The 25,766-nt window shown below is 44.7% G+C and overlaps 1 protein-coding gene across 3 annotated transcripts in view; it reads right to left on the bottom strand.

Annotated features, from left to right (window-relative positions):
* Positions 1-25,536, bottom strand: part of TYRO3 (TYRO3 protein tyrosine kinase) — a 62,289-nt gene extending 36,753 nt beyond the window's left edge. The window contains exons 1-4 of one of the 3 annotated variants that reach the window (XM_035111768.2): positions 24,703-25,536; positions 14,747-14,954; positions 10,209-10,309; positions 2,284-2,454 (exon numbers count right to left, since the gene is read on the bottom strand). In XM_035111768.2, the coding sequence (XP_034967659.1) occupies positions 2,284-2,454; positions 10,209-10,309; positions 14,747-14,954; positions 24,703-24,796 (574 nt within the window). In that variant the 5' untranslated portion in view covers positions 24,797-25,536. Of the gene's footprint in view, positions 1-2,283; positions 2,455-10,208; positions 10,310-14,746; positions 14,955-15,436; positions 15,446-24,702 lie in introns of those variants that run through there. The other 2 variants (XM_035111776.2, XM_060273573.1) reach the window with 2 other exon arrangements.
* Between the last annotated feature and the right edge of the window lie 230 nt (positions 25,537-25,766).

Below are 25,766 nucleotides of genomic sequence, written 5' to 3'. Positions count from 1 at the left end.
TATTATTCTGTTTTTCTTTTTTCTTTTTAAAGGGCTAGTTTACTTTTTATGTCTCTAGTTTTGTGAAAGACAAAACGATGATTTCAAATTAAAAAGCGGAACTGGGACACTCCTGGTGAAGCTTGCGGGAGAAATGACTCTGAAGTTTCTATCTGAGCTTTTGCCTGCTTCACTGTCCTTGGTACAGGACAAACCAGAGTCTGAAACAGTAGCTGAGGCTGCAGTTTAGGAGTGTGATGCACTGACAAAGCATGTCTGAAGTAAGCTTGCATTATCCTTGCTGAAAATTAAGAGTAGGAGTGGAAGATCAAAAGATGGAGAGAGATGGCAAGATAAATTTTAAAACACAAGGTGATATATTCTGGCTGATAACAGATCAAGCAATTCTAATAAGAGCATTGCTTTTCTTGACGGTGGTGGTAACACCCAAAACGTCCGCAGTACAGGTACAAAAAGAAAATGCAGGCCCTCTGCTCTGAGGAAGGTGCAGCAATCTAGTGTTTGAAGATAAATCGGCTGACTGCTGAAATGTTGGCCCTGCCCCACTTCCCCACCCCCTAGGCTAATTATTATTTCCTTTAAACATTTTGCTGCTCTTTCCTGCAACACCAGCTCCCCACACCCAAACATGCTCCTTCTTGCATGCCTCAGGAACGGTGTGACCCAGAGATAGCACACCCAGGTTCACCTTCTGATCCTTCCTCTTCCCTTCAGAGAAAGAACCTACAAGCAAAGCTCCGTGGCCCTTCTTTCTTGAGAACACAAATGTCAATCCTCCTATAACTTATAAAAATCAATCGTTTATGTTGCTATCAGCAACCAGATTGGTAATATCCCAATACTGAAAAGCATCAAAAGTTCTATTTGCTAATGTAGGTAACATTGCTTCATCTGAATGTCTGGTCAGACAAAGACATATAGTCTGGGCCGAAGCCAAATTGGCCAGTTTTGATGTGGACTCGTCTCTATTTTTTATTTACTATATACAGTAAATAGAGAGAGTCATATAAATACTCCTCCCATGACTCAGTCCTCGTTGTGGTTGGTCTACATAGATTCATCTTAAAAGCTTGACTGCATGTAACTGCATCTCTCTAATTTGTTTTATACTGAAATGCTGTTTCTGTTTTTATGGTTATGTGTTAGTTTGGATACATAACCTGTCTGTGTATGCACACACACACACACATACACACTATGTGTGTGTATTTGCTTTCCATGCATGCTACATCTAGCATGGGCTTTCACGCAAACTGCACTTGCTGAAATTCCTTCCTCCAACCAACTTATTAAAGCTGCAGGAGACCTGCCTTCGATCTCACCATCCTAACTGCTGTTGTTTTGGGATAAAGGAGATCATAATAGCGAGGGTACATGTGAGAAATCTGATGACTCAGTAGGATCAACCCTTTGTCTATGACATTAGGACAAAATGGGGGAGAAAGTTTCTGGCTTTTTGTCCCAATACATTGCTGAGTGAGTACCAAGTCCTTCCTCCATTCCTTTCAGTACGAAGGTCTGGGAACGTTGTATAGCTAGACCACTGAGTTCCAACAAGGTTCCTTCAACTGCATAGGAATGTTTCAGTAGCTGCAAGTTTCCCATTGCTGCTCTATTCTATTATAGTGTATTTCCCTTCAGCTGCAATGGGGCTGGCTTTCTGCCATGCTGGAGGAAACAGAAGCACTCAGAACAGCTTAAAGCATTAGAACTGATAAGACAATTGGAAAAAAATTAAAATCTGTTAACAAAAATATACATCAAGAAGAAGACCTAGAATGAGTGGAGTATTTTTTTTTTTTTTTTTTGAGAAGGCATATTTGTTCTGCAGTTATCTAGTTTGCCCCACATGGAAATTCCATGGAAATTTTACCAGAGATAACCTCATCTTTGGTGACCTCTACTGTATACAGTCGTACCTTGGTTTTCAGACAACTTAGTTCTCGAACGTTTTGGCTCCCAAACCCGGAAGTGACTGTTCCGGTTTGCGAACTATTTTTGGAAGTTGAACGTCCGACAGGGCTTCCGCAGCTTCCGATTGGCTGCAGGAGCTTCCTGCAGACAATCGGAAGCCGCACTTTGGTTTCCGAACATTTTGGAAGTCGAATGGACTTCTGGAACAGATTCCATTCAACGCCCGAGGTATGACTGTACTGGATACTCACTTGCTTTTTAGTCTCACGTAACACCAGCAACATGACACTAGTGCAAGTTGTATGGTCTCTTCATAAGCCACTCCACTCCTTTTCTAAGGCCCTTGTTTATCCTAGGAGAAAGCCTTACCTGGCACATTTAGGGTGGAGGGGGAGACATCGGAACGACCAACTTTGGAATCGCCCATCCACCAGACAATTGTCACTGGCTCAGGTGGGCCAGCTGCAGCACAAAATAGTTGGAAAGGAGTATTGGAGATAACAGACAGATCTTCTGGCTCAACAGTGAAATAAGGAACACCTAGAAGAACAAAGCATAAATGTTAGCAGTGGGAGAGTTTTCATTATGATGTGCTGAAACTGTTTCTTTAAATTCTTTCACAGTAGTTTGTACGGAACATTGGCAGCCAGGGCTCTAAAAAATACCACACATATTTTAAGAAATGGAACATTTTTACATTTATGGTACATCTTTGCCCTTTTCTCTTTGGTTAGAGCTGCCTACAGTACAGGATCAATTTTGTCCCATGTACATTTACACTATGATATAACTGAATGGAATAGCAGCAGGAAAGGTTATTTTTAAAGACTCCCTTTTTAAAGACTTCCTGATGGGCTTTGAAATTATCAGGCAGGGGCCCCAGTTAAGCAGAGCAGCAGCGGAGGCTGCAAATGCATAGCCCTGGTTGAAAAGTTTGGATCCCACCAATCAGCTGTTTAGCAGAGAAGGAGGAGAAGTGGTGGTGGGGACCAGATTCAATTCTCCATTTGTTCTCCCAAGCAGATCAGTGAAATTCCAGATTTCTAAAAAGTGGCTTCATGATTACCCTTGGGAAATGCATGTGGTTTTATTACTGTAACCTGTCCTGGGACCTTAGGATGAAGGAAATAATAATAATAATAATAATAATAATAATAATAATAATAATATCTGTTTGCATAGCCATAGAGAATTTCCTAGCTGGTCTGGGGCCATGAAATTACAGTGGTACCTCGACATCCGAACGACTCGACTTCTGAAGGTTTCAACTTCCGAAGTCGACAACCCCAGAAGTCTTTTCGCCACGCGTGCCATGCGCGCGCGGTCGGCACATGCGCAGAAGCATGAAATCGCACTTCGCGCATGCGCAGAACGGGCACTTCAACAACCGAAGACTTCGACTTACGGAGACAGCCGTGGAACGGATCGTCTTCGTAAGTCGAGGTACCACTGTATTAGTCAACATACTCTATTGGAAGAATACCTTGCTTCAGTTTTATTGTGGCTTTAAAAGTGAAATTTATTATTGTTTTCACTTTTTAAATTTTATTGCTAACTGCTTGGAGAACAATGCTACGAAGTGGTAAATCTGAGAAATTGTAAGAATAAATGCCAAGATATTCATTAGTAATAATACACATATAAAACACCTCTCATGGTTCCTAAGTAAATGTTTCATAGACATAATGAAAGCATGATGCCTAACTTCTAAAGACAGTCACTGTTAATTAGAAGACATACTATTCTTTTATGATCTGACTTTGAACACCTTTCCTTGGGGTTTTTAGGCATATATTAAAAATGCATTCACAGAGTCATGCTGAACCTGGAGCTATGCCTTACTATAAACATGAAATATAATTAATACACGTCCTGTAGTACTTTTCAAAATGTCTGTGGGAAAAAGGAGTTTTGTCAGACACTAACTTAGCTAAAAACCAACTGCTTATTTAAAACAGTAACTTTTTTTGCTAGAACTCAAAAGGAATATAGAAAAATTATACTAGATTGCAAATCTAAATATCACAATATAAAATTTCAGAGAAACCAAAAATTTAAGTGTGAGAAGGCATAGCTCAAAATGTACTAAAAATTAGTTTTGAGGTTAATTTGATTGCAAGATAGACTTGTTCTGGGGAACAATGTGAGTTTCTCTATGAAAACCATTGCTCGGGGTTGGGGAATCTCTCCATTTGCCCCACCTCTGACATCATATGCCTCACACCTGACATCATATGGGACATCAGGTGTGGGGCAGGTAGAGAGCAGGGCTAAACTCCCTACACATCAGCTGATATGTGGGGAGTTTGATCACATCTCCCTCACACAGCAGGCTACCTTTGACAGGTGAGTAAATGTGCCCACCTGTCAATCACATGTAATCATTGTGGTGTCAGATGACTGACATGTGGCTTGTTCTGCCCACCCATCAAAGTTGGCCAACAGGGTGAGTAAAGATAAATATATGACCCACTGGGTCAAAAAGTCTCCCCACTCCACCATGGTACCTCCCTATGATCAAAGTTTGATCTGGAAATGCTGGATCTTGGATGAGTGAGACTGATGGCCATGACATTCCTTGTTGTTTTCTTTTCTATATACAGTATTCTTCTTTAAAATTCCTGCTGAAGTCTTAGTTTCAGTTTTTGTCCTGAACTGTCCCTTGCTCACACGGGTGGGTATCTAAATGACACGATCTTGTGCCACTCTCATTGGCCATGTTCACACGTCACAATAAACTGGAATTTCTGGCTTTGCTTATCATGGTTTACTAAACATGAGATGCTTGCCTGATCATGCTGCCCAATTGATCCTCCCAGTTGGTGTGAGCGGGAGAAACAAACCAGGAAGCTTTGGTTTCATCTTAAATAGTGACCATGGGTTGTTGTTCCCTACAAGCTGCAGTTAAGAAGCGAACTATAAAGTGGAGCAGGGCCGGCCCACCCATGAGGCAAGGTGAAGTGATTGCCTGGGGCAGCAGGAGCCACAGATGCAGCAGATCTGGCCTGCAAGGAATGCACCATAATCCCTGCACAGGAACACTGCAATGCAGAAGTGAACTTAAAAATTACACCACAGCCCTCCATGAAGCAGGCCAGAGGCGGAGTTAGGGCTGCATGACCAGTTCTGCCACACTGGGTGCGCTGCAGGGCATGGCAGCTATGACATAGTGAACTGAGCAAAGCGGAAGGCAAGAGATGGGGAGGGGTGTGTGTGTGCTGAAATCTGAAAGACCAAAATCTGCCACTGAGCAGGGATAAGGAAGCGATCAGGTTACCCATTCAAACGCCTAATAATTTATGAAGGCGTAATTAAACCTGCCTCCACACAACTGGAAAGTAAAAAAATCAACTGGGACCTCAACCAAATGAAGACAAACAACTGAGAGAACAACCATCAGTCACAATTTTTCTTTACTTTCTGTACAGCTACTAAGACATGCATTCCTTGTATGGATATGTTTTGTTACTTGAAGTTAAAAATCAGTTAAAACGAAAAGAACAAAGCACATCCCCACGTCTCACAATGAAATCAATGCAATTTTTAAAGTGCTGAACTTTGGCTGGAAAATGCCAAGGAGATATTTAGACCGTGACATCACAGCTAGATTAAACAAAGGCAAGGCAAGAAACCTTGCTAATGGTTCTTCTCGCTTTCAAGTCACCTGACCGCTGATTAACTATTTGACCACACACACAAATATAGCAATCATGCAAACAGTTTCTGATAACACTGACTGCTTGAAGCATGAGGTCTTCTGGAATATACAGCACCTGAAAGCTCAGTCCTATCATCCTGTGGAAGTTTTGCAATTCCTGAAAACAACGGCCATTGTGCTGCAGATAAAGCCATTATTCTAGAAGTGACATTGTTTTTGCTTCTAGCTGATTTCAACAGGGCCTATCCAACCATTATGCAGATTGAGGCAGGAGCCTCAGGCAGAAGGTATTGGGAATGCCTTGGGCCAGCCCTGAATTTCAGGTACAATTCAATGTAAAACACAATAGTCAAATCTTGGGGAAAGCAAATAATACAGTATGATAAAGACCACATGTCCCTGGGTAAACAGAGTGGGACAACAAAACTTTCCTGGAAACCAATTAGAAGAGGAATTGTAGTATGGTCAGATGTCATTCTGTTAATATCCAACACAGCTAGATCCCACGCCAAACACCATGAGTTGCTGATGATATCATGGCAAAACACGTAGGCAGAAGACCTATTTGATATGTGGGAGCTCAGGCAATCAACATATTATTCAAGGCTCTAAATATAGGTTTTGAGGTTCCGTTCCTGTGCTGATAAACACACCTGACAACACTCCCTGTCTACACCTTTCATGCTCTCTGTCATGTAAGTACCTGGAAATATTTGCACTTCAAAATAAGCTATTCAAGTTAGCTATTTTACTCAAAACAAGATAAAGGAAATGAAATTAACTACACACACAGCAACCAAGCCACAGGGTAGATACCGCCCCCCGCCCCCACCTCTGTAGTACTTTTATTTGCTTATCATCCAATCTTGTTTACTACTGAGGACACACGTGTACAATAAAACTATGAAAAGCTCCTGAGCAAACTTTCTTACCATCAAATATAGGTTTCCTTTTTCTGCCCTTTTTATTTATGAGAGAGGATGATGGGTGAGTTCTGAGTCATGGAGTCCCTGGTTCAAATGTCTCTTCCGCTAAGCCATTCATCAGGTGGCCCTATGTATCTCTGGTCTAGCGCAAACATTAACACACACCTGTCATTTGATACCTGACAGTGTAACACGGTAAAGGCAAAACTGGATGTTATACAGCAGATGCATTCAACAGTCTCATACATTTTTTAAAAAGCAAGGAGGCCGCAAAATTTGAGCAGTGAGGGGAAGGGAAGCTTAATACGGCATCCTTCCCTCTGATAACTCCCTGCCGGCAGGCAGTGCTTTTCCACCCTTAGAAGAAAAATATAATGAGTACTTGTGCCTTTGCCCAAGCAAGTGGGAAAGCAGCTGGGAGGTATTTTGAGCAAGACAAGTAACCAAGGGGAAACGATTTTAAGAGGCCCCTTCTCCCATCACTCTTTGACACACAGAGGTCCAAAAAGAAAAGTTGGAAGCCTGCTGCCTAAGTGTGCCATTTTACTCCTAGCTCTCTCCTTACTGCATTATTCTTTCATGCACCAAATAACACGTATGTTTCAAATTAGGAAATCTTGCTTCAATATTGGGAACCAATTTTAAATGGCAGCTTCTTTCGTTTTAGCTCCTAAATAAGAAGCATAATGCCAAATCTGATAGCCCTCTGGCAGTACTGGCTCTAAATTCAATAAAATAATTTCTTAAGTACAGTTTGACCTTTAGATGTCGGGTTAAGGAAGCAGAAGCTGGTTAGCTTCTGGATTAGGTTATATATATGCAGAGCGTTTTTATAACAAGGATGCCAAAGTCTAATGGTGTCTCTTTCAATGTGAAGTTAGACATACCTGGGCACCTTTAATCTTAGGCAGACGGTAGCAGACTTTGTGTACATTAGCAATGGTGTGCTGTTTCATTACCAAACAAAATTCTAAGAGAATCTATGAATACACGGTATTCAGCAATATTACAAGGGTTTTACATGATTATCACTAATGGCTGGTCATTAAGATTTCAAGGATGCTCACTCATCCTTGCTGCAGACCTTGAAGAGAGGGAGAGGAAAGTAACCCTCTTTGTATGCTGAAACATTTTCCTCTGGAACTGCAAACATTTTCTGAGTTGCCATATATGTCAACGTGATAAAGTTGACACAAAGTGCTTATACAGTACATATTCTATTGCCCTGAGATGTACAATGCTATTCTATGGCGAAAGGATCTTCATCAGGGCTGCAGATGTCTCATTTCATCAGTGATGGGGAGCCTGTGACCCTACAGAAGTTGTTGGAGTCCAGCTCCCATCAGCCCCAGCCAGCATGGCCAATGGTAATGGATGATGGGAGCTGTAGTCCAATAACATATGGAGAGGCACAGGTTCCCACATCCCTGCATTTAATTATTATCTGCAGTACATTGGCTGTGCATTGGCTGTGCATGATTGTGCATTTGGCCTTGCCTAAATTGGGACCACATTCACTACTGGCATGTGGCCTCTGGATGATAGTTCACAAAGGAATACAGCAGGCATAGGCAAACTCTGGCCCTCCAGATGTTTGGGACTACAATTCCCATTATCCCTGACCACTGGTCCTGTTAGCTAGGGATGATGGGAATTGTAGTCCCAAATTGTAGTCCCTGCCCTTGCACTAAGCAGCAATTTGAACTCAGGCTCATCAAATGTTCTGTTACAGAATCTTGCGGTACCTTAAAGATTAAAACATGTACCATGGAATCAGTTTCAGTGGATGACATTCCACTTCATCAGATGCATCTCTCCTTAATTTCTTTCTCATACACCCATTATTATCCACACTGCACAAGCACATATCCTGTTCATTCATTATCCTCCCACCGCCACAAATCTGAAGATCCTTTTTTTTAATAGAGCCACAAAAAGAGTGTGGCACAGTAACAGCAGCTCAGTTATATACAGAATAACAAATAATAATCATTCCACCTTCAGGCAGTTAATTACAGTCTTATCATACTCTCCGACCCTGATAGAAATTTTCCTCCATCAATGACACTTATCTTTATCTCCAAGCAAATATTTAACATAGAATTGAGCTGAGCTTCCTGGCAGCTTGGCCAGTAAAGGGTCAATAATTTGCTGTCAAGCTCCAGTACAGACATTGCAAAACAGAAGGGCCCATTCCACCTAATAGTTGTGTCGAAGGCACGCCCCTGAGGACAAAGAAAGGACGTATTAAAACACTCCTGGCTGGGGAGTAATAGGCACCTCCTTTCTCTCCAGCGTGGCAAACGTTAGTCTAAACATACACCTCTGCATTACATCCAGGCACCAACTGCCCCTGGAGATTACATCTCTTCTTCTTAAAAACAAACCACTATGAAACCTCTAATGACTGGGAAACACAAAGTTCTTCATGGAAAAAGACAAATACCTGAAGCAGCACAGTATTCTGAGCCCATGCTGGGACACTGATTCAGCTGTGAGTCAGACAGGAGAGCGCTGCCTACTCCATCAACGATGTAACTCTGCCTGCAGCCGCTGCAGATTCCCTTCCAGGGAGCATACAGATCTGACGCTGGCAGCTTTATGAGGTCTGCTAGCATCATAGCCCTGGAAGGACGTACAGCTGCAAATGCAGGGAGCCACCCACTCTAAATGGTACATATTTATGTTGATACCAGGCCAGAGTGCTGTTCAGTGTATCCTCTAGGTTTGTGCGTGCAGTTTGTGCGAGCCAGGGTGATGCAGACTAGGGCCTGGGAGATCAGGGTTTAAACCCTCATTTGGGTGACCTTGCGCCAACCGCTGCATCTCAGCCCAACCTACCTCATGGGGTTTCAGCCTAGAAAAACCACTGCAACCTTATATTAATCAAAAATTCATTTTCTATAAGGCACCGATGGAGATTTAGAACCAGGACTTCCAGAGTACCTGGCTTCTAGCACCTTTTCACCTACGTCACTAGCATTCTGATTTCTGAATCAGGCAGACTAGGCTCTGTAAGTGGAGGCTGCTTTCTAGGCTGAGGTACTGTTCCCATTGCTCTCATTGGACACTGTAGTCCAGACATCTCCAATCTCGGCCCCCCCATATGTTTTGGGACCACAATTCCTATCATCCTGACCACTGATCCTGTTAGCTAGGGATGATGGGAGGGCCGAGTTTGGGAGTGCCTGCTGTAGTCTGAAGGTGGTCAGCTGACCTGAAAAGCCAATAGAGACACACCCAGCCTTATAAAAAGTATATATTTCCAAGCCAGCCCCTTAATCTGAGATGCCTGAAACTTGCCTCCTGTGGTACCTAACCTCCAGGGCACCTTTCAATTGCAACTACTTCTGGTTAACCTGTCTGACATCACACTCACCATTCAAACATTATGAAGATACTAATTCTAGCTGTTTCTTGGGCATGTTTTGAAATGAAAGTTGGCAGACATAATGTTGGAAGCACTCAATATTTTGCAGAACTAAAGACCCAGCAAAAATTGTGTGATAGGCCCCCCTACACCAGCTACCACTCTCTTCTGATCTTTAGATGGTTGCTGCGACAGCATAGTAGTTTTGGTCATAGCAGCACAGACACTGGAAATGAGCCAACATCAGCCAGGCAATCTCTTCTCACAACTTCTGCATGCGGCCAACTATTGCGTGCTCAGCATGTCTGCCTTGGGCAAGAGCCAATGACAGGGTCCTTACCTTCCACAATGAGCCACACTTGCTGCGATTCTTCTTTCTTCCCGTTGGTCTCCACTTGGCACCAGTACTTCCCAGAGTCTTTCCGGTCCACAGACTTCAAGCTAAAGTGTTGAGAGAGAGATGAATGGTAAATGGCACTGTGGCATAAACAAGCAGCTGTCATCACAAGCTCTTCCAATTCCATCCAGTGAGCTACAAACACTGGAGCCATTTCCGAAATAGGAAAGCCCTCCTGCTTCAGCATGTACACATGTGATCACAGAAAAGCTGTCCTAACTACAAGGCCCCGGCTCTATCTGGCCCATTACTGCAAACAATTGCCCAAAGCCTCACACTGAGGCTTTTCTCACATCTGCAACCCAGGTTTACGTCAGCTGCAGATGCCAGCAAATGAACCCAGGACTTGCTGCGTCACCGCTGGTTTTTGGCTCTGCAAGAGGAATGCAGTTTGCCATATCCTGAGAAGCATTTGTTTCCCAGGATTCCAGAGAACATGTTAAATTGTGGCCTTACAGTGGCCCATGACTGCATCCAGCCTGAATATGCAGGGAAAGCAATAAACCATGCGGCGATCCTTCCACCTATTTGTGTGGGTACCACGAAGCAAAAGGAGCTCTTTAGAGAAGATTAGCCAATCAGTGCAAAGCATATGCCATACCACAAGTGACAGAAAATAGGTCAGGAACATAGGGAGCTGCCTTGTACTGAGTCAGAATATTGGTCAGTCTAGTCCTCTACTCTCCATATATTGTTGGGGCTACAACTCCCATCATCCCTGATCACTAGCCATGCTGGCTGGAGCTGATGGAAGACATGGAGGGCACCATGTTGTGCCCCCCCCCAGGTCCAAATTGATTGGCAGGATTTCAAAGGCGGGCCTTCCCCAGCCTTACCTGGAGATGCTGGCGAACCTGCAAGCAATACTCCATCACTGGGCTACAGCCCTTCCACCAGAGACACATGATTTTGGAGACTGAGACAGAGATTGGAGGGTGGGAGCTACCCTTTTCAAAATAGTGAAGGAATCTTTAGCACTCACACAGGAGAAATAAGTGCTTATCTTGAAATACTGCACAAATTAATTAGCCAAGTGCCATGTAATTCCTGTCTGCAGAACGTGAATGAGCTAACTGCCTGGTTCCAGGAAGTCTAACTGCCCTTATCTTGGAAAAAAAGAGTCTGCCAAGCCGCTCTAACCCTGAGACTGGAGTCTTAAAACACACGGAGAAAGCAAATGTGTTGGTTAGACAAGAGTGAAAGGGAAGGAGCAAACATTCCCTCATCAAGGTGATGACTCAGAGCTGGAGCTCTTCATCTCTGGCCTTATTCAGCACTGCATAAACCTAAATAAATATTTCACATACTAATCTTTTCTTACAAAGTGGGAAGCAAGGTAGAGAGTAACTGAATGCATAGAATGTTGCTTTAAACCACGAACCAAGGGAGAAATTCTGTCCACAGTTCCTCAAGTTCAGACACATATGTCAATTAACATCAGACTGAAGACCCCTTCAGCTTGCGATAGCCTCAGGACAAAGTCAGCCCAGCCCCTACCAATTTCAGCTGTGGCAGATCTTCACAGGGTGACCATATGAAACTCAAGTGTCATTCTGATTGGGAAGGGACAACCAGCAGCTCCACTCTGAGCTTTCGCTGATCCGCCTATCAATTTGCTAAATCAGGCACCAGTGCAACAGCCTACAAGGTATTTAATTAGGGCTGCCAGAGGTGCTATTTCAATGCTGTTTTCTGTAATGCAGCAATATATCCTCTCCCCACTCATCCCGGCTCCTTGTAAAACAAGTGTTTCCAGGAGGACATTTTCATTTCAAGGGCTCTGTTGGGAATCCAAGATTCTCAAGTAACTATTTAATTCAAAAGGCCTCCGGAGAGATGGATTTGGGAATAGGTAATTCTTGTATACTTCTGGCAATTGTTGCAGTAATTACTGTACTTGCAAACAGTATCTCGAAAGATGACTGACACTTTTCCTCTCCCACCCCCCGCCCACCCGCTGCACCTGCCCCGCCGCAACATCCTAAGCAAACTATCCTTGAATATTTTACCTTATGATAATTGGCCCAAATGCAGAACGCTTGGCTTGATCTAAATGATGGAGTAAATGTGCTGGAACATCTCTTGTGGGGATGACTAAGACTTGGTTTGTATGACACATCCTCTCCCCTCCCAACAGGATTCCGCTCTAGTCCCAGAAGTCTGACTTTAATTAGGGCATCTCTTTTTAGTCAGAGACCAGGAGAGAAGGGACATGGTGGGAATAAATGAGAGCAAGGAAACTTTTAAGTACATCTCCAGTTTTGCCGCAGAGCACATTGGAACAAACAAGGTGAAAGGGGGGCTGTAAAGCTTTCCTTGTCATTTGCCTTCAGGCTAGGCCAGAAAGGGTGAAAGCTCCCAGTATCAGAAGGACAGATACAGCATGAACATGCAATCAGTGGTGGCTGAAACAACATCTGCTGCAAATGTTGGTCTTAGAGCAGTGTTTCCCAACCTTGTGCCTCCAGATGTTTTGGGACTACAACTCCCATCATCCCTAGCTAGCAAGACCAGTGGTCAGGAATGATGGGAATTGTAGTCCGAAAACAGCTGGAGGCACAAGGTTGGGAAACACTGTCTTAGAGAATTGAGGGAAGGGCTGTAACTCAGTGGTACTGCACTTGCTTTGCAGAAGGTCCCTGGGATAGAAGACCTCTTCCTGAAACCCTGGAGAGGTGCTGCCAGTCAATGTAAGCAATACTTATGTAGATGGACCAAAGTCTGATCAGTATAAGGCAACTCCCATCCCTAAGGAGCTTAATAGCCTTTCTGGGCCTTCCTGCCTAATGGAGCTACCAAGCGTGAGAAAAGGTTGGGCTGGCCATTTCAGGTGCCAGTACGCCTCAATATGTCCTAGACTGGATTGGAATGGTTTTGTTTAATGGTGCATCATCTTTTACTGCATTACTGCTATATAATCAGGTGTGGGGAACCTTTGGCTTTCCAGATGTTGCTGAACTTTAGCTCCCATCATCCCTGTCCATTGGATATGCTTGATGGGGCTGATGGGAGTTGTAATTCAGCAACATGTGGAGAGGCACAGGTTCCTCACACATATATGACCATTCGCAGTAGCTGATGACATGGCGAGGCTCTGCCACTCAGCTAATCGTTGTCCGGTTGCATTGCTGATGCTTACCTGGAGGTGGAGAGGTAAGCTGCTGGGGGAGGAGGCTGGTGTGGTGCCAATGCACCAGTGAGTTGAACCAATCTGGTGTTTCCACTGGTAGGCTTGTACCATACTATCTTTGCCCTTCCCTTTCTACCTCCTAGTAAGCAGCAGCACTGCGACCAACCAGAGGTTATCTGAAGAGGGCTGCCCCACCATGCTATCTGCTACTGACTACTCTGGACCAAGCCCCATTGAGCAGATTGCAGTGTACATTTTTTTCCCAACTATTTGCTTTTTTGTAAGCCATCTTGAAAACCTGTGAAAAATTAGAGGATGGAAACCACACTGGTTTGGTTTGGTTTGGTTTGGCTTGGTTTGGTTTGGCTCAGCTCAGCTCCTCCTTCTACAGCAAAGTTCTGCACCAGGCACAGAAAGCAATGCAATGCAATTTGAGTTTTTAAAACACTGGGTCTTAGCAAATGGACCGTACCTGCCCCTCTTCTTTATCAATTAACCTTGACTAGAACAGCAGCCTTTCTTTTGCCTGAACACCCCTGTGGGAAATCAGCCCTCCTGGCCAATCTTAGGGAGGAATCTAGCCATCTCTGCCTCCCTCCATTCCCAAGGTCCCACACACCAAAATTTTATATTGGCGTGATGAATAAAATAGGAGATGGTCATGAAGATAGTGCTGTGTAAGGCTGGGAAACAACCATTAGGAAATGTGGGTGAAAGAGCTAAACCTCATTCTGACCAATGAAAGCCTTGTTCAGACTATCTCTGGTTTCTGATTTTTTACCAGACTGTTGCTCATTTGCCTTTATGCTTTCTTTCCTCCACAACTGGAGAGTTGGTGTAGCTGCAGCAGAATGGTTATGAGCTATGAATCAGAGAGTCTGCAGTTCGGATCTCACCTCCGCCATGAACTCAGTAGGTGGCCTTAGTAAAGGCACTCTCTCAGCCTCAGGCTTATCTGAAATCTGGGGGGATAATAATACTGGTGTACTTACGGAGTTACTGCTTGGATCACACTAGATAATGCATGTGAGCACTTTGAGGTACTATTCAAATACTTAGTATTCTTATCAACTACAGGAATGGGAAAAGGTCTTAGGGACACACCTGAGATTTTAAACAAGGGAAGAAAAAATGGTTTGGGTGGAATTCCAGGGAGCAAATCCCATGTTTTGCACAGCAAATATGTGGACTGCAATGAGCTCTGACTCCAAGTGGTCTGTCACAGGATAAAAAAATGCAGGTGGTAGTGAGGATGGTGATAATGATGATAATAATAATGATAATGAAGATGATGATAGTAATTAATAATGTAATATAACCTGGAAGCCCTTGTTCTATACATCAGTCCTACCTGAGGAACCCAATCCAGTGTTCTTCATCTACCGGGATGTACACCTGGTCTACACTCTGCACCACAGCTCCATCCTTGATCCACAGCATCTCTGGGTCATCCATTCCCTCGAGGCTGCAGTTCAGCTTCACAGGCTGTCCCTGGGACACCTTCAGTTTGATTGGCATTCCAGTAGCCTTTGTACCTGGAAGAAAGCAACCTCCCTCCTCTCCACACCCACGAAAGGGGAGCGAGGAGGTCGGGAATACAGCAAATTAGCCAAGGTTGGTGGTCCGTAGTGCAACAATACATCTAGAGAACAGAACATGCAGGCACCTGGACGCCTCATCAGAGCTTTGTTACATTTGCCGAGTGACTGTAGGATGAGAGTACTGAAATTCCAGTTAGGGAATAATGGAGGAGGTTAAATCCACGCAGGGCTTCATTAACAACATGCCAATTTGGAGATCAATTTGGGTGAAAGCCATACAGTAGCAACCTGTCAGTGGTAGATACAGATACAGAAGACATCACTGCAGCAGCGCCCTGACAATGCTTTTTGAAAGTGCCATTCTCAGAACAGTAGCACAAATTCCGCCCAAAATTCTCTCTGGATTTCTGGCTGCCAGGAGATATTCATGCGCTTTTAGGAAACTGTGGCTTTTGATCTACGCCTATGAAAAGAGCTGACATTTTTAGAAAGTTACTCACAGGGGGAGGGGGGTGTTGTTCGGCAAGCACTTTCTCTTTATTATAAAAACTCCCAAGCAGTTTTGCAAACACTACGGAAGAAAAGGCTGGTGAAGAGCCTTGGCATGAAAGGGAACTAACCATTTACAGAGCATACTTTTCTCCCTCCCCTCCTTAATGTTGTGGTGTGGGATTATTTCAACCAGTAGCCAGGCAACCCCCAAACCCAGGAGGTAGTGCCAAATTACTGATCTCATTCCTTATTTGGATGAGTGTCACCAATTCATTTGCAGGTGGTGGTGTTTCTCAGATTTCCTTTGGGGTGGGGGTGGGGGTGTTCGATGTATTCAGAATGTGCTCCAGGGCTCTCAAATATGTTTAAGTGTGTGGGTGGAGAGAGCTATTGCGTCCACAATAAGAAAAATGTATGGAATACGTTAGCTGCACAAACACTGATGCAAGCTGTTTGAACGCTTGGGGAGAAGATGAGCATATGTGGCAAGGAAGAAAATAAGCAAGATGGTAAATAAGCAGCAAGGTAGCGGATTAAAATGTGGCTGCCAATTTCCAGAGAAGACCGGGCCTCTTGTACCATCTCTGCTGTAGGTATCATACAACATTAACCATTGGCAGAATAGGAAGGTGCCAGCTGTCAATTTTTTATCCGATTATTGATGGGTTTTCATCATAATAGTCTTATTTTTATTATAATAGTTTTGTCTCGAGTTTCTGTAACTCCCTTTATTTGTCAGCTTCAGCATGCCAATGGAAAGGGGGAGGGTATATAAATTCCATTAAAAATAAATAGACAGAGGGTTGTATCCAGTGCTTTTGTTCTACTTGGGGACACACAGGAAGATGAAGTGGATGTTCCATGCATGAGTGGAACTCCGTGTATGCAGCATTGTTTACAACCCACAGCAAACAAATAAATAGTATTTTCAACATGAGAGGCAGTGATGGTTCACTCTGTTTTAACATGTTGATTTTGGCACTAGCCAGTACTAGATCTCCCCCAGAGTAGCCTTTTCCTGTACTGTGACATGCTGGGAGGTGTTTTTTTGCTTTTGTTTTTTAAATGCCTTTAGAGGCTTAGTCAAGGATTGAATTTCTACTACCGTACCTCTGCAGCCAACCATGGCATCCCACCAAGGGTATAAAACCCCTAGGCAGGGAAAATACAGATTTCAGATATCAAAATGCACAGAATGGGGCTGAATCATTCTGATTTCACATATAAAGAACTAGGAACACCCAAAGGTGGAGATTCGCTGGTGCTTAAGTTGATGATGAGACACTGCACATGAAGCAAACAATGTAGACCAGCAACAGTACCCAACAGTCTGATGAAAGTAAATGAATTATCATGAATAGCACTTGTTTTTCTGGAGTACCTTTCTCAGGACCCAGACACGAACTCTCAACAAAAGCCTCAACTCTACCCCTCTAATTTTGGCTGCAGGAATAAGGTTCCCCAAAATGTTAAGCAAGGTAGAGGGAGTCACTGGGGAGAATAAGATCATGTCTCAAATTAGGACACAGGCTTCCTTTACCCCTCCTCTAACTCCCTCTCTGAAAGAAAGAAATGTGTATGCACAAAGCACACAGACACCCACGGTCACAGAATGTCATCTAGCCTGCAACATGGGGAAGCTGCTTAACAACCCTCCCTTACTCAGCAGCTGATAGCAAGAGTGTCCCGTACATGGGAGCACATAGTCAGTAGCATGTTTTATGCAGAACCCAGAAAAACTCTGATGATGCACAGGCAAAGGCAATGAAGGGCTGTCACATTTGTTAGCGAGCACCAGACACTGCACTCTGCCTATTGTCTCTTCTGGCCAAACATCTCAGAGCTTTGGCACATGGAGCAAGACGAACCCAAAGTGCAGAGTATGCAACTCCCTACAGTGGATGGGTTGAGTAACTGTTGCAGTGGTTACATTTCCCTTCCTGACAGGTGATGCTCCAAAAAACTGACATTTGAGGAATTGCCACTGATAGAATGGGCAGCTAGGCTGAGGCATGCATAATGGAACTAGGTGGGTGATAGAACTCTTTCTTCTGTTTACTCAAGTAGCAACCCTCAAGGAGAACCTTGTAAAGGGAACTGTCATTTGCATCTGCTAACCAAGAGTCACCCCCAGGTTCCTCCTGTTCCTCCACAGGCAACCAAGCGGCCATTCATATTGCCCAGGGGAAAGTAGGCACCCTGTTCTCAGTGTCATGCAGACCACAAGTGAAGCCACCACAGAAATGACCCAGCTATCTCCTGGGGGCCTGCAACAAATTGTCCTCCTTGGAGCTCCTTTGATTTGCCAGAGTGCCTGGCAGCAACGTATCAGGTGCAAATAGGACACAAAACTGAAATGCGGTGATGCACAATGTTTATCTTTTTCTCCTCTGTAGGACAGCTTTCAAAGGCAGAGGAACTCCATCACTCAGTACTCTACAAGTGAGGCTCCTCATTAAAAAACAGTGAACAGGGCTGGTGGCCAGAACTGAGTGGGCCCCCAGAGTAATGTTCCTCATGCCCCCTGCCAAAGCTACAGCTGCATAAGTGACTTTGACAAGTGGGTGGGGCAATATCAGCTGACATCATGACACCAGATGATTGACAAGTGGATTGCTCCACCTACCTGTCAAAGTTTGCCCGCAGGGGCAGGGACAGAGATGAAGGTAGCCCTCTGGGCAAAAACATTTCCCAACCCCTGCTTTGGATATGTGTTGGACTGCTGTGCTATTGACCCTACAACAGACTGAGCATAGTACTGTAACTATTACCTAGTTCTCACTGAAGTGGCAACCTAGTGGCTGGACTGTCCCAGGGGAAAGTTCAGATTACCGAATGTTCCTCCATATAGAAAACCAGCCCATGAGGTTAGGCTCTCTAACACCTAATTCTCTATGGGTGGTTCCAGATGTGTCTATTGCAGGATTGGTGCTGCTCAGGCATGCAAATTTTGTGCAGTGTCCACAAAATGCAGTGTCGTAATTTTGTGCAGTGTCAAAATGCCAGCCCATTTCCTCCTCTTTCTTTAATCCTTTCTGCAGAAAGTCCAACAGGCTTTAATATCCAGGCCTTAAAAAAAAAGTCTGCTTCTAATAATCCACTTATGGTACCTGAACAACCCCACATCTAAAAGCATCCTATGTCAAGTGGGATTTTTGTATGAAGGCACATTCAATTTTGTGAGCTCTCAAAAGCAGTCTGAAGTGCCCAGACACAGGTTTACCACCTCAGGGAGTACTAGGCTGCCATGACACTGGCTTTCCAAGATGCCCCACTAGGAAGTGCCCAGCGTGCCAGGACCACAGGATCCCCTGCGTATATAATTGCATTCATATTTCTATGGCATGCTAGCAATTGCTCATACTGCTACATGAGACTGATAAATTATTAGGGAATTTTTTGACCGTGCAAGAGTAAGAACATGAAGCTAGTGTCAGGGGACCCAACTGTGGTTAGTACAGCCCACCGGCACAACATCAGTAATGTTATTCCCTACTAGAGAACCTCTGTAGGAGAAAAGCATGTTGTTCTTTTATTGGGACTTTTATTGGATTACAAAGCCTGTTAATTCACTGGTTCCCATGCTGCAATCCTTGTAATTTTTCTCCCTTTTGTTGTTCCTGTAAACTTAGTGGAAATTGCTAAGAGCGATGAAGCTGGCAAAATGATACTTTATGTTCAGACGCAGCATTTGTTGTTGTTGGGCTAAGCAATTAATCATGCCACTAAGAAACATGATCTAACCCCTTATTATTTGATTCAACAATGACATAAATGGTGTGTGAGTGTGTGTACCAGAAAGCATCCTCCCTCTCATCTCTCCCTCTAACTGAATATAACAAGCCCTGCATAGCCACGCCATATACACCTAAAATACACGCATGACATGACAAGCAATCTTATGAAATGTAGGCAACACCCTGTGGCAACAAGACTGCTCAGCTTTCAATAATGCACTTGGCTAACAGGGTTAATAACACACAAGCACATATTTGGGAGGCAACTTAAGATTTACATTCCCGCCTTCAGCTGTGGTTCCAAGAAATCACAGTGCAAGTCACATTTGAAGGAGTGTACTGGGCAAAGTACAAGGACGGATTTTGCACAGAGAACAGGAATTTTTAAGGGACCAATTGGCTTTAGTCTGAAGGTTTGGAAAAAAACAGGGATTAATTTTAATATATATTGAGTGTGCACACATGTACACACATATATATTCCCAATTTCCAACCCTGATTGTTACCTAATTAAGCTCTTACGCACAGAGATAATTAAAACCTAGTCATTAAAGTCTCTTCACAATGTAATGATTATGGAAATCAAAAGATGTTGCTCAATTAGGAGGTGCAGCTTCACAATTCTTACAGATTTGGACTCAAGAAGCGGTGTGGCTCTTAGCCACCTACCTTTCCTAGCCAGATGGCAGCTGTTTAGAGAATTGACAACAATTATGTAACTGTATACAATTATATTATATAGGAAACATAATAAACACCCCTCGCAAACCGGAATGGTTTTCTCTGTTAGTTCAGCTGACAACTTGGCAGCCTGGGAAGTTAGCTGAGCTGCTCCACCTTTTGGGACCAATGTGGGCAGAAAATCCTGCCCAACTGTGAAGTGTGTCTTGTCATTGAAAAGAGGAAATGGTATGACTGGGAAAGAGACATTCTACATTTTCCTGCCACCCCTGACAAACGCTCAACAGGAAACAGTGCAGCACTGGGAACACCCTGTGAGTTGTACTTGCTTGCCAGTCCTGGTTCCTATGGGTCCCTGCCTTTAATCATCCACTGTTCCCAAGACAATTAGGGAACAGATATCTGGACCATAAAGAAGGCTGATTGCCAAAGAACTGATGCTTTTGAATTATGGGGCTGGAGGAGACACTTGAGAGTCCCATGGACTGCAAGAAGATCAAACCTATCCATTCTGAAGGAAATCAGCCCTGAGTGTTCATTGGAAGGACAGATCTTGAAGCTAAGGCTCCAATACTTTGGCCACCGCATGAGAACAGAAGACTCCCTGGAAAAGACCCTGAAGTTGGGAAAGATTGAGGGCACTAGGAGAAGGGGATGACAGAGGACGAGATGGTTGGACAGTGTTCTCGAAGCCACCAACATGAGTCTGATCAAACTGTGGGAGGCAGTGGAAGACAGGAGTGCCTGGTGTGCTCTGATCCATGGGGTCACAAAGAGTTGGGCACGACTAAACGACTAAATGACTAAACAACAACAACAAATCTATTTCTTTATAGAAACGATTTGCTACCTAAACTTGACAACAACCCAGTGCTGCTAGGTACTTTTGCACGGCAGCTTGTTAAGTTTAATTCTCTGAGAATGTAGATTACTGCCAGAAAAAGAATCCAAAATGCATTCTTAAGGGAAGAAAATGGGAAACTGGAGAAACATGTCTGCATGGGGGAGCAATCTTTTCTCTCAGGTGCCAAGTGTGCAAGACCAGAGCCCCAGATCCTTTGTGTATATTGTAGAGGGGAACTCAGCTCCACATCATGACCATAACATATGGGAGCTGTTTATTATGTCAATGAATATGAGATCCATGCTAGAACCACTGGACTATCTTGCTCCTGACATGGAGGCTCTTCATGCAAAGGGGCACATTGTAGAGCATGATAGCCACCATGCATAGGCAGCAGCCGCAACCGCATTTACTAAAGGTTCTTGATGACTGCTGTAATGACTGAACTGGTCCACAACAAACCTGGAACTTGGAATGGACCATAGCCAGGGGTGCCTAACCTGTGGCTCTGGATGTCATTGAACTCCAACTTCCATCAGCCCTAGTCAGCATGACCAATAGTTAAAGATGATGGGAGTTGTAGTTCAACAACATCTGGAGGGCCACAGGCCAGTCACTCCTGCCACTGACCTTTCCATATTTTTTCAGAGCGTTTGCAGACTCTGATTGATTGGGAATTCTATATAATGCTGCTCAGTCTTGCTCCTGGTCATGATGCTGTCAACCTTACATCATAGGGAACTGAAAACATGGCACCATAGGGTACTGTCAATGTGGTGCCAGTGTATTAGGCTTGTCTTTCAGCCTAGCCTCTTTTTACTCTTATCTACTTATGCTTGCTCAGCCAATGGACAACTTTGATTTATATTGACTCCAGCCTTTAAGCACACAAAGCTCCTAAGCCTGGAAACTGATGCCTGGCAGATCCCACCTAAAACTGTCAGCTCATGGCCCAGACAGAACACCACGATACTAGACATCAGGAAGAGTAACTCCTATTCTAGTACAATAGTGGGGAAATGGATCATCACACTTCAGAATGACCTTAACAGATTAGACAACTGGGCCAAAGCAAACAAGATGAATTTTAACAAGGAGAAATGTAAAGTACTACACTTGGGCAAAAAAAATGAAAGGCACAAATACAGGATGGGAGACACCTGGCTTGAGAGCAGTACATGTGAAAAGGATCTAGGAGTCTTGGTAGACCACAAACTTGACATGAGTCAGCAGTGTGATACAGCAGCTAAAAAAGCCAATGCAATTCTGGGCTGCATCAATAGGAGTATAGCATCTAGATCAAGGGAAGTAATAGTACCACTGTATTCTGCTCTGGTCAGACCTCACCTGGAGTACTGTGTCCAGTTCTGGGCACCACAGTTCAAGAAGGATACTGATAAGCTGGAACGTGTCCAGAAGAGGGCAACCAAAATGGTCAAAGGCCTGGAAACGATGCCTTATGAGGAACGGCTTAGGGAGCTGGGTATGTTTAGCCTGGAGAAGAGAAGGTTAAGGGGTGATATGATAACCATGTTCAAATATATAAAAGGATGTCATATAGAGGAGGGAGAAAGGTTGTTTTCTGCTGCTCCAGAGAAGCGGACACGGAGCAATGGATTCAAACTACAAGAAAGAAGATTCCACCTAAACATTAGGAAGAACTTCCTGACAGTAAGAGCTGTTCGGCAGTGGAATTTGCTGCCAAGGAGTGTGGTGGAGTCTCCTTCTTTGGAGGTCTTTAAGCAGAGGCTTGACAGCCATCTGTCAGGAATGCTTTGATGGTGTTTCCTGCTTGGCAGGGGGTTGGACTGGATGGCCCTTGTGGTCTCTTCCAACTCTATGATTCTATGATTCTATGATCACAGTTATCAAGGCTGGAGTCAGCAGGTATCCTGGATCTGTTAATGGGTACTTGCTATGTCTTCAGATCAGGAGCTAGAAACCTGAAGTCAAATAACTAGCCCAGCCAACAAAATCAGATTCACCTACAGGTGGGCTCCCATGCTATCAAGCAACACTGAGAAACTGCACCTTGTGACAGCAGGCCACATATTCAGTTTCACTCATTTGTGCTTGATTTAGGTTGCTCAATTCCACAGGAAGATAAGATATCTTTATTGTCATTGTCCCCTTGCGGGAACAACGAAATTACTCGGTTGCTACATCCACTCAGATAAAGCATTCCGCATAATCCAAAATTTAAAAACCTAATTAAAAACAGTAAATATAATGCAAATAACAAGTAAAATAAGATGACTTCAAAGTCCAGGCTTTCCATTCAAGGCCAAAATCGCTCTAGAGAAGAAACTCTAGGAAGATGAATTCTCAATGTAAACGTCTGGAATTCTTCCAGATATCTCCCCAATTGACTCTGTCTATTGGAGGTGAAATCATGAGATACCTGTAGAAATGAATAACCACATTACCTTCATGATGTATACTAACCATGCAAACCTATGTATGTTTTCTCAGAAGTATATTTTGACTGGGCTCACTAGGACTTACACCCTAGTAAGAGTATTTAGGATTGTGTTATGTTAAATAAAGGAGGAAATATTGCTGCAATGGAAATCTTCTGTGATTGCAGCATTCACAAAAATGTCTCTTTTTATGCCATCACCAAATGGGTCACAATAGACAGAGCATTGTGCATTCCCAAAATACTCTATGAATACAATGAATACTCAATGAGCACACATGGGGATTTTAAGTTCCCCAAAGTTTTTGTATCACTGGTGTGTGTGTGTGTGTCACAGATATCTTGCTATAATAATGAACACATGGGATCAAGTTACACAGAAAAAGGAGGTCAATATTCAAATACAAAAATATAAGTTATTTTTTATTAATTAGGTGCCAAAAGCCATATACACATTTAAATTGCCTGCTCAATAAGCAAGCCATCAGATCAAAATTTCCAGTGATTATTACACCAGTCAAAGAAAGCAATATTTTAAAAACAGGAATATTTCAAAACAGATGTACTCCATAGATTAGCTGCCAAAATATGGCTTCAAGGAATGTCAATCCAATCTGAGATTTTCTGGTTTTCCACTCCCCCTCCAAATATCCCAGCCTCAGAGCAGTCCCCTTGAGGCCAGTAAGTGTTGCTGCGCCCTCACTCAGGACTTCTGGAAAAGTAATGAGGCGCTTAAGGCACTTAGGTGAAGAGATCATATTTCACAACAGGGGTGTGAGATCTGAAATCGTGACAGCTCCAAGACTGCATTCATTCTCTTTGGAAGAGCTGGCTTTCTGCAGATTGCAAGGGGCCGTGGGGAAGCGAGTCAAATTCAGAAAATATTAAGAACTACAAGCTTGACTCTGTGTGTATCTGAAGAAGTGTGCATGCACACGAAAGCTCATACCAATAATAAAGTTAGCTGGTCTCTAAGGTGCTACTGGAAGGATTTTGTTTTGTTTTGTTTCTGCTGCAGATACTATTGATGTGCACAGCAACAAGTTGAAAAATGAAATAATAACAATACACAATCCAAATAAAGGATACTCGACAAAGAAAGCAAGGGGTGGGGAAGAGACATATTTCCCCCCAATTAAGTTCTGTAACTTGTTTCAGCTCAGACCAGCAACTCTGAAAAGATTTAGACCAGCTCCACAACACACTGGGATGTATGACCGCTGTACTTAAGAGTGGCAGCCAGCTCTTGTTCCCAACTCTTCCCGGGAGTCCCTTCCGGGAGAAAAAGTGAGCAGTCAACGTGAGGGTTTTTGTTTGTCTGTCTGTTGAACCGCCCGAACAAGCCAGCCTTGCAAAGGACGGGGGTGGGCGCGCGTGAGGCGGAGGGATTCCCATTTCTGGATCAAATCAAGAGGGCATTTTTTAGACCAAACCCGCAGATCCGCGAAAGAGGTCAGACCTGAGCAGGGCTCCCACAGGGACAAAGTTGGGGGGTGGGGAGGCATCCCCAACGAGTCCGGAGAGGGAGCTCGGGGAGGAGAGTAACAAGCAGCCAAGTAAGTCCATAGGGTCAGCCATGCTTCTCCGCCTTACCTGTGACAGCCGCGACGTCCCGCAGAAAGAGAGCCCATAGTGCCGGCAGCAGCAACAGGAGTCCCCGGATCTGCATAGTCTGCTTCATCTCCATCTCTTCCACATCATCATCTTTGTCATCCTCCTCCACGCCGGGTTGCCTCCGCTCGCTTCCAAGGAAGAAATGAAACCGGGGGGGGGGGAGGCGAACGAGAAGGAGGCGCGATTTGGGGGCGTTGGGGGGAGAGCGGGATGGGGAGGGAAGGAGGGGGGAAGCCGCGAGGAGAGCCAAAGCGATGCCCTCAAATTCAGGAATGCGCTGGGGGTCCCGCCGCGTCGAGGGTCTCTCCTTCTCACGCGCAGGCACACACGCGCGCGTGAGAGAGAAGTGGGGAGAGAGAGACCTGGCAGGGCAAGCGAGGCAAGGGAGCCTGAGGTGGCGGCAGATTCGGGAGCCGCACCAGCGCTCGCTCGCTCCCGGCTGGCTGGCTGACCCGCCTCCTCCTCCGCTCGCTGCACTTGTAATCCAAGACCCACGAGCCGAGGAGTTCCCCCCCTGCCGGCCTCGCGCGGTACGCGGAGTTCAGTCGGCGAGCAAGCGCCGCTCGCCTCGGCCGGGCTCGGAGCTCCCCCTCTCGCCGCTTCTGCTCTGCCGCTTCTGCTCTGCCGCCGCCGCCGCCGCCGCCGCGACTTCCTTCAACAAGTCGCCTTCTCCTCCTCCTCGCCTTCCTCCTGCTCCTTCTCCGCCTCTTCTCCTCCAGGAAATGGCGCTTTCGGGAGGCCACACAGCAGAGCCCGGCTTCTCATCGTGACATCACCGGCCTCATCATGAATATTTATCCAGCCTATTTATTTATTTATCTATTTATTGCCCTCCTGCTTGCTTCTTCCTCTCTGCTCCCACCCGCCTCACTGAGTGGGAAATGGCAGGCTTCTTCTTGGGGGTGGTCGCGGCCTCTCTACGCCTTCGGAGGGAGGCGCGAGAGGGGCGCTGGAAGCGCGCGCGCCAACAACCCCCTGTTGAGCCAGCAACCCGGGGAAGAAAGAAACGCAGTTTCGTCGCGCTGGCCAAGTCGGCCTCACCC

The sequence above is a fragment of the Zootoca vivipara genome, chromosome 1 (genome assembly GCF_963506605.1).
Source record: "Zootoca vivipara chromosome 1, rZooViv1.1, whole genome shotgun sequence".
In the NCBI taxonomy this organism is placed as follows: domain Eukaryota; kingdom Metazoa; phylum Chordata; class Lepidosauria; order Squamata; family Lacertidae; genus Zootoca; species Zootoca vivipara.
Note: the sequence above shows the minus strand (reverse complement) of the source record. Positions and strands in the feature narration are given on the sequence as shown.